This window comes from Nicotiana sylvestris, chromosome 6 (assembly GCF_000393655.2).
Source record: "Nicotiana sylvestris chromosome 6, ASM39365v2, whole genome shotgun sequence".
Taxonomy (NCBI): Eukaryota; Viridiplantae; Streptophyta; class Magnoliopsida; order Solanales; family Solanaceae; genus Nicotiana; species Nicotiana sylvestris.
This window is the reverse complement of record NC_091062.1, coordinates 128,714,907-128,724,814: the sequence shown is the minus strand read 5'-3', so window position 1 is coordinate 128,724,814 and position 9,908 is coordinate 128,714,907. Positions and strand designations below refer to the sequence as shown.

The window sequence follows — 9,908 nt, the reverse complement described above, 5'->3', positions numbered from 1 at the left end:
CCCCACCAAAACACCCAAGCTTAACCCTAACGGAGCCACCCCAATTTCCACCGCCGTCCACCGGCAGCGCCACCCCCAACCACTCCCAAAATAACACTGCATGATCATCAAGAGCCCCTCATTCTGAATCCCAACTCCACTTCCCTCGAATCACTCCAGAGTCTCTCGAATCTTAGATTGAAGGGATGAACCCTAACTCCCAAAAGCTCCTGATTCAAGTTTGCTTTCAAGATTTAGGCTTGTTTTGATGTTATTCGTGTGTTCTTATTAAGAACACACGATTAATATCATAGTTGACCGGAAAATCCGAGAAGTTGATGATTCAAACTCCATTCCTCAATTGCTCGAGTCTGAGTAGGTACTTCCTTTACTTCTTTTCAGTTTAAGCTAGCTTTCTTTCTTTCCTTCCATTTCTCTGTTTCTCCTTTTCTTCTTGATTTTTTTCTATTTTTTTTGTTTTTCATTTAGTCCTGCATGGCTAATTATGAAATTGTTTTGGTCGGTTTGGTTAAATTTTAACTAGTAAGTATTTTAGCTTAATTTGTTAATTGATGAAATGTTCTTCGGGTTTACAATCCGTTTGAGCCCAAACATTTTCTTTTGCTATTTTTGGTTCTGCTTTTAGTTCTTTTGTTTGGGTCTTTGATTTAACTTGGGTCCAAAGGGGAAGGGATTAGCCCAGATGGGGATTTAATTTGGGTCTGCAAATCTATGACCCATAGTTGGTTTAGGTTGGGAGGGTAAATATCAAAGGTCTGAAGGGTAATTTGGGGTAATTGGTTGAGGGAATCTTTGTATAACAGAATAGGAAGCTTCCTAAGAAGCTGGGTTGGGGCTGTTTTGATAATCTGGTAACTACATTAGGGACAGTTAAGCAAAAAGGAAATTAGGCTAGGGATTTTTAAGCTGAAATGAAAATTGGAGGAGAGTAGTAGTACAAATTTAATCTCTCTATTGCTGTCCTACTCCCTTGCCTATAAAGGCTCATTTTCTTGCCATTCAAGGCAGACGAAAAGAGATAGAAAAATACAGAAAATCAAAAAATCGCTGGCAAAACAAAAATTACTGTTCCATTGAAAGTTTCTGTAATTCTTGAGGCTCTCACTTCTGAAACAATCTCTGAACAATCAGGGGCTAAAATGGTTTGAGCTTGGTTGGTTTTCAAAAGTTTGGTTCAAATTTTGGCTGTTTTTCTATCGCTGGGCATCAGTCGATATTTTTGTTGATTCAAAGTTTGGTTAAAAGCTGGTTTCATTGGTTATTTCTGGGCTGACTCTACTGCTGCTGTTGATTAAATTCTTATTCTCCTTATTTCTTTCTTCAATTCCAGGTACACATCTTGATTCTAGACATGTAAAGAGGTTTCAAGTGTTATGAAGAAATGAGGATTCTTGTTACTTGCTAGATGTCTTTCTCTGTTGTTCGTTTTCATTTGATTTGTTAGTCCATGTCTTCTGTTCTAGTAGGTGTAAATAATGTTATGCCATGAACCTTTGAGATTTATTTTGGGACTTGTAATTGGACTCTGTTTGGTGTTCATTCATTCAATCTGTTCTAGAGATATCTGTAAGGGATTGTAGGGAGTAGTCTTAGGGTTTGCTAAGTAAATATGTTCGCCTAATAGTGTTAGATCAAAACTTGTTTTCCACAAATAATATTGACCTCTCTGTATTCATTTGTTAAGAGTATGAATTCGTGTGAGTGAGAGTTTGAGTATCTTGTTGAGATCCAAGTGATCTGTATGTTAGGTTCAGGGACTTTTTTTAGTATTGGGAACATGCCTATTTCAATTTGAGTTCATTAATTAATTGGAGATATAAATGTCAGGTGTATTTTTTTTAATCAGTTATGCATGGGCAGTTTCAATTAGAAATGGTGTTGGAATTTCTGAATGGCTAATTAGTTATCTTGTACTTGAATAACTTGAATCCATAAGTAAAGAGTTAATTCCATCTCATGCTTCATGTAATGTCTTGATGGATTTATAATTAATTCATTGTGCATAAAGATGGGTTCAGAAAACTTAGGCCCAGTGTTCGCCCAATTAATGAAATCAAGGCCATTTGAGATTGCTAGTGACCTTCCCCGCATTAAAGGAATTGTGCACAAATACTCTGATGCCTTCGCATGCCGGGAGACTCTATCTCGAGTCCGGCCTTAGTCCATATCCGATTCTCTAAAGCCTTGGGCTCATGTTGGGTTTGGTTGAAAGCCTTGGTGTTAGTCTATTAATTTTAAATGGGTCTGAGCTTTTCATCTAAATTGCATTGATAATTCTTTCCTTTAATTAATTGAATTTTCACTAATTACATGGTGAGGTGTGCTGTATTAAATAGGAAATAGTTATGGCCCTCACAATAGGATCTAAAAGTTCGAATAAATCGAGGTGTGTCGTGCCAAATAAAATCTTGAAATGCATGGCCCTCGCTTAATTAATATTTTAACCCTTTAGAAATCGAGGTATGCCATTTAGTTGAATTTCCCATGGCCCTCGCAAAGTTAAAAATGCATAGTTGCTTTAGGCGCATTATTTTAATAATATTACCTTCCTAAACTCGGGTGTGCATTTCATGTGATCCAAATCCAAATATTAACAACGTTGAATAAAATGTGTTCCGGATTGCGGGTGCATTTCATGTGGCGCAGTCCAAAGACATGTTTTAGATGGCGTTGAAATCTTTCTTAAAATAATTAAAAGTAGTTTAAAGTTAAAATGCACATAGGTTCAAAAGTGTTTTAAAATCAAATAATAGGTCGACTATAACAGTTGAGCGACCTTGCTAGAACCACGGAACTCGAGAATGCATAACACCTTCTCCCGGATTAACAGAATTCCTTACCCGGATTTCTGGTTCGCGGACTGTTAAACAGAGTCAATCTTTTCCTCGATTCGGGATTGGAACTGGTGACTTGGGACACCATAAATCTCCCAAGTGGCGACTCTGAATCTTTTAATAAATATAATCCTGTTTTGATTGTCCTTAAATTGGAAAAACTCCCTTTATTTATACCCTTCCGGGGGTGTAGGTAAAAAAGGAGGTGTGACAGCTCTGGCGACTCTGCTAGGGATCGAACCCACGACCATGTGGTTCAGGGTTCAAGAATTCGAGCTTAGAATAATTTTTATAGTTGGCTTTATCCATTATCTGAATTTGTTACATAATTTGGGCCTAATGTGCTAATTGATTGCTTTTACCGCTTTGATATTCCGTGAACTGTATATAAACTGTTGCAAAATCCTTCCTCTCTCTGAGTCTTCTAAAACATGAAGAAGTGTGCACATCGTGTGGCTTCTTTTCTGTTAGAGTCATATCCCAAATTTAGAACGAGGTTCGGACAAGTTGCAAAGCCGGTGAAGCTTCCGTATTCCCGGTACGCTGCCCCCCTCGGCTCGAGTTGTCCGCTCGGGTAAGCCAGGTCTAGAACAATAAACCCCAGGATTTAAACCTAGCAAAACACAGCTTCATGTCAGATCCCTAGTAGGAACGTTTGTTTGCATCATGTGCATTTTGACTTTGGAGACTCAACACAGGGGTTGGGTCTGTCTAGGACAGGTGCACCCGAAACAAAAAGACCATCCTGGTGCATCCTACTTGCTACTTGTGCATTTATTTGCTTCGGACTTGCATGTTGACTGGCTTATGTATATTGGGAAAGGTTGAGGAAAGAGAAATGGCAGTATGAGGGTTAAAAAGAGTTAATCGCCTGTTCTGGAAAAAAACTCAATGTCCGAATAGTGTCCAAACTCTGCCGAATTTTCGAGAAAATAAAAAGAGGGAAGAAAGGGAAAAAAGTTTTTTTGTTTTCAAAATAGATTGTTTTATTTACCAATGAAATGAAAAAAGAAAAAAGAGAGAAAAAGTTTTTGTTTTCAAAAAATAGTTTTATTTGCCAATGAAATAAAAAAAAAGAGACTCTTGTTTTCGAAAATAGTTTGTTTTATTTGCCCGAACTACGCCAGTTTGATTCTCACAGGGTGTGAGATACGTAGGCAACCGCCATCGGGTCTAACTTCCTTTTTGCAAAAATAGCCCAAAAGCCCAAAAATTTTACTTCGATTTGAAAATAATTAGGGTGATGCCATTCTTGTCAGAAATAGCCGAATGTCCCTAAAAAGGGCGCCGGAAGGCTGTTTTTGCAAGAACAACCACTTTTGTCACTTTCAAAGGTTTTGGCCGGTTAGCTGACACAGCCTTAAAATCTTCGTTTTTGAAGTGCTGAAAGGCCATGTTGGCAAGGCCGAATGTTTTATGGAAATTTTGGAATTGGTCATTTTTCTTAAGTCAAAACGAGTCATGGTTTTCTTTTAAATTAAAATCACCTTAATAAATGTGCAGGATGAGCACAAATCAAAATGAACCTTTCTTAGTCCGTGAAGAGATCCCTTTGGAGCTACATATGTGGTGGCATGATTTGGGGGACGACAGTAGAAAAATTGTGACAAAAGCACTGGCGGATCTTATTGGGCTTTTGAAGGTCAAGCCCAGAAAAGACGTGATTGAGGCCTTAATACCATTTTGGGACCCATCACATAATGTGTTCCACTTTGCGGATTTCGAGTTAACTCCTACGCTAGAAGAGATAGCAGGCTATGCCGGTTCCGAAGGGAATCTCAGAAGTCAATACCCGGTAGCACCAAGAATAGTGACCCCCCACAAATTTTTGGACTTGTGAAGCATTAGTCGGGATGTCCGAGACGGAAATTTGGCCAAAGGATTTTGTACCTTCTACTTTATGTACCGACAATACGGGAATCCACGTAACTTCGAAACACCAGATACTGGTCTTACTCATGCTGGGAATCAAGACAAGTGGGAAGCTCGGAGAGGATTAACTTTCATAGTGGCGTTCCTGGGTATTTTGGTTTTCCCGAGAAGAGATGGGAACATAGAGATGGGATTAGTAGGGATAGCTAACTTTATGGTGAAGAAGGCAAATGGGACTATAGTGCCATTGATCTTGGCAGAAATTTACCGAGCTCTTACTCGTTGTCGAGAAGGAGCAAACTTCTTTGAAGGGTGCAATATGTTGTTACAAATATGGATGGAGGAACACCTTTTGCCACCGTCCCGGATACTTGAATTGCGGTATGATTGGCCTCGAGTGCATTGAAAAACATGAAAAGCGAGTAGAGGGTTATGAGTTTTCAGATGGTACGGAAGCATGGCATGCTCATTTGAGATCTTTGACCGCAAATAAGATCAAGTGGACATTCGGATGGTTCTCGATCAACGAAGTAATCTATATGTCGGCTGAGGTGTGTTTTTTGCTGTTGATAGGACTGTGAAGTATCCAACCTTATGTTCCGCACAGAGTCTTGCGTCAGTTGGGCCGGTACCAGACCATCCCACACAATGAAGATTTGAGTCAGCAAGTCATTGAGTTAGATCCAAAAGTTGCCTTCCCAGAAGAAAAAGTGCGTCGGGTTTGGCATCAGTGCAGATTCTTAAGGCCTAACACGCGAATATGAGACCTATCCAGAGGCAAGGTGGAGCCCAGTTATATTGCTTAGTATGGTAAAAGATCCCGAGTTCAACATGAGCCTGATAGACCCGCAAAGAGACCTCATGTCTAGCAATTCACCGACGGAGCTCAGGTACAATGGGATTGGCTGACCAAAGAAAACGATTACAGGGCTACCATAAGCAAGTTGGAAAAGCAAGTTAGAGAACTTCAATTCGAGAATAGCTTGCAAGTGGCGACGGATGAAGGAGAAAAGAAAAAACTAGCCAAAGAAAATGAGGCCCTTCGAGCTCAATTCCAGAAATTAAAAGTAGCAGCAGAAAATCTAGTCCGAAGTGACAGAGATGAAAAACTCATAGCTAACCTGAGGCAGAAAGTAAATGACTACAGTTTTGATTTGAATAAAGCAGAAAGTGAATTAGCCAAGGCTCAAAAGCAATTGGCTAAAAACTCAGATGAACGAGTACGCTCGGTTAAGCAATTGAGAGAAAGGTATGACGATGAGGTCGCAGGGTTAAAGAGAAGGGTCATCGCCGCAGAAAACAAAATGATCAAACAAGCAAAAGACTTCAAAGTTGAAAGGGAACATTGTTTTGCAACAATCTCAAGAGCAAAATCATGTGGCTGAGAAAACTTTGGAAGCTAGGGCCCAGCAGATTGGGCGTTTGTTACAAGAAAAGGGCGCCATAAGAGAGAGAATTAGAAGCATTGCCGACTACATCGTTATGAAGTGCCACATCTATGAGGATATGACTCGCACTACATTCTTTGCAGCGGTGATGATCTTTGTTAAACAAATAATGAACGACATGGACCGACTTCAAAGGGATCTTGCACATAGGCCCGTGGCGAGACCGAATGATGCCCCGCGGGCACCAGGAGCTTTGATGTATTCGTGATTTTTCGTTTGAGTCTGTATTTCCTTTTTTGTCGGAGTCTGTAAGTCATGTTGAGTTTTTATTTTCTTTTTGTTTTTGAGTCTGTATTTCTTCGGAGTATGACAGTCTATTTTTGGAGTCTGTATTTCATCTTTGCATCGAAATCTGTTAGTCTTTTGGAATTTGTTAGTTTTGAGTTTGTAATGGAGGCATTTGTTGTTTTATTTTATGAAAACTGAAAATCCCAAAAAAATGTTTTATTTCACACTTATCTACAAGAACTACGCTTGGTCTGATTCATGCGGGGTCATGATACGTAGGCAATCTTCATAGGATTTGACCGTAACCAAATAAAAGAGAGTAAAGAGAAGAAAAGAGCGAAAAAACAAAAGAGAGAGAAAATAAGAAATAAGAGAGAGTAAAGACAAAGAGAGAACAGAGGCAGGAATGAAAGGAAAGGAAAAGAAAAGAAAAGGAAAGGGGGTGCTTGCAATTAAAATAAGGAAAAGGTCGGGATGACGCATGCAACCAATAAAATACACAATAGAGACGGTTAACTGTTTAGGTGCATTCATGCCCAATGTGCGGTTACCAATCTGTTAAAGCCTAATCTCTAACAAGGTTGTTTGTTTGATGTATTAAGTCCAGGCAGGTGGTTAGTTGACTGGTATTCTGGCAACTCACTCCTACAATACCCGATCGAAAGACAGGCTGAATATGGTCGACCAGGAACCGGAAACAAGTATTGTCGACCCATCGAAAGAGGTGGAAGAAATGGACGTTAATGCAATGAGGGAAGAAATGTATAAGCTAAAACAGCAGATGACTGAAATGTACCAAGCTTGGGCGAAAGGGCATCAACCACCGGTTTATCCCGCCAATCCTATTATATCCCACCATCAGCCCAACCTCCGAAGCCTCCCACTGTGAACTCATCTCCAGCCTTCCCCCTCTACCAACAATGCCATGGCACCACTTCCCATACTTCTCAAGCTCCACCACCCAAACAAGTCCCGTACCCTCCCCCCACCAATTACACCTGTTTTTGTGGCACCTCCACCTGCTACATTACACAGATATTCCAGTAAACCCTTGTTTCAAACTCATGACAACCAGTACTATCCCCCTAAACCCACCTTCAAAGTTCCAGAACCATATCCTTACACTCCTCATCTTGATATCCCGGCAGAGACCGAGAAATTGCCCAAAAATCCCGAGCATGAAGAGATGATCAGAAAGGTCAAAAGCTTAGAGCAATCGTTCCGAGATATGAAGGGGCTGGGAGGCCAAGTGAGTGTGGCCTATAAGGATTTATGTCTGTTCCTAGATGTTCAGTTGCCATCGGGGTTCAAAATGCCCAAGTTTGATCTGTACGATGGGCATGGCGACCCGGTAGCAGACTTAAGAGGATTCTGCAGCAAGATAAGAGGATCAGATGGAAGAGACGAATTGCTGATGGCATATTTGAGCCAAAGTTTGAGTGGGCCGGCGCTAGAATGGTACACCAGACAAGATCATAGCAGGTGGTACACATGGAACGATTTGGCCCAAGCCTTTGCCTGTCATTTTCAGTATAATCTTGAAATCATCCCAGACCGTCTGTCATTGACGAAGATTGAGAAGAAGCCCGGTGAGAGTTTCTGAGAATATGGGTTCCGTTGGAGAGAGCAAGCGGCGAGGGTTGACTCTCCGATGAAAGAAAGCGAGATGGTTGATTATTTCTTGCAGGCTTTGGAGCCCACTTATTTTGGTCACTTGGTGTCAGCGGTGGGCAAGTCCTTTAATGAAGTTGTGAAAATGGGAGGCATGGTTGAGGAGGGACTCAAGTTCAATAATATCATGAGTTACTTAGCAATCAAAGCAACCACCTAGGCCATTCAAAACGGTATTGGGGGTGTACTCGGAAAGAAGAAGAAAGAGGATGTTGCAACGATCGAGTCGGCAGCTTGGGGTGGATCCAGGAACCTTCCACCATTCTATAACCAGTCTCGACCCTATCCCCAAACATACCCCCATACTCCATATAGCCCACCACAACACTACTACCCATCGCCAGATCCCCATTTTTTTGTCTATCACGCACAAACCTATACCCAACCTCCCGCTCACGCGCAATGGCGTGCGCCAACTCCACATAGTCCTTATCAAGCTCCACAAAATACCCATCCACCCCCAAAAGCCTACAAAAACCCTCCTGGAACAGGTTTTCGACCCAATCAAGCCTTTAAGAATGAAAGGTTGTAGAAGCAGAAGACTTTCACTCCATAGGGAGAATTATATCAGCCTATCCACATACTGAGACAGTTGGGTATGTTGAATCCGATCGAGGCCAAAATGTCGAATCCCCTTCCCAGAAATCTTGATCGCTCGATGAGTTGTGAGTATTGTTCAAGGGCCCTGGGCCATGACACAGAGAAATGCTGGAAATAAAAAACAGATGTACAAAAGCTCATTGATACTCATCGGATCGAGGTTCAGGCCCTAGAAACACCAAATATCAACCAGAATCCGCTACCAGCTCACCATGAGACACATCTGATTGAGTTAATACACAAGGGAGGGGAGGCTAAAAACCCTCGTAGACGGTGATGATGATCCGCTCCAGTGAAAACAGTACCAAAAAAAAGATAATCAGCGGGAAATCAGTGGTCCAGTTAAAAGAGGTAGACGGCAAGCCGGCTGTGGTAGCCGAGAAAGGGTCGTCAAGTATTGTTGCAGTGAAACCAGAGAAAGCTAAAATGGTGGTACCAGGGGTTACAAGTAAACCTGTTGTGGTCATAAAGGGTGCTCGCACAAAGCCTGTTATCATAAAACCAGTAACTCAATTACCGATAGTCAACAGCAAGGCGGTCCCATGGAATTATGAACGAATGACAGTAACCTACCAGGGGAAAGAGGTTAAAGAAGAAGTGTGTGAGACTCATGGTTTGACTCGATCGGGGAGATGCTTTGCCCCCGAAGAGTTGAGAAAAGCTAAGACCTCAAAAGATAATCCAGTGTTGGTGAAGAAAGCAGTAACTGAGGAAGAAGCAGAAGAATTCCTGAGAAAGATGAAAGCGCAAGACTATTCCATTGTGGAACAGTTAAGGAAGACACCAGCTCAGATCTCGCTCTTGTCATTATTGATCCATTCAGACGAACACCGTCGTGCTTTGATGATGATCTTGAACGAGGCTCGCGTTCCTAACAAAATTTCAGTAAACCACTTGGAAAAGATAGCTAACAAGATATTTAAGGTAAATCGAGTCACCTTTTCCGATGATGAGTTGCCCGTGGAGGGTACCGAGCACAATAGAGCCCTCTATCTGACGTTGAAATGCGAAGACTCTGTGGTTACTCGGGTATTGGTTGATAACGGGTCTAGCACGAACATTTGTCCTCTCTCCACATTGAACAAGCTGAAAGTGGAGGATAAAAGGATTCATAAGAACAGTATTTGCGTTCGGGGATTCGACGGCGGGGGGAAGGATTCAGTCGGAGACATAGTGCTTGAGCTCACAATAGGGCCAGTTGAATTTACTATGGAATTCCAGGTGCTCGATGTGGCTGTTTCGTACAATCTGTTGT

The 9,908-nt window shown here is 41.5% G+C and overlaps 1 protein-coding gene across 1 annotated transcript; it reads left to right on the top strand.

Moving 5' to 3' along the window:
* Nucleotides 1-5,513: 5,513 nt before the first annotated feature.
* Nucleotides 5,514-6,091, top strand: LOC138871268 (uncharacterized). The gene is made up of 2 exons (XM_070149143.1): nt 5,514-5,596; nt 5,689-6,091. The coding sequence occupies exons 1-2, from the start codon at nt 5,514-5,516 to the stop codon at nt 6,089-6,091; spliced, it is 486 nt and encodes a 161-aa protein (XP_070005244.1).
* The last annotated feature ends 3,817 nt before the right edge of the window (nt 6,092-9,908 follow it).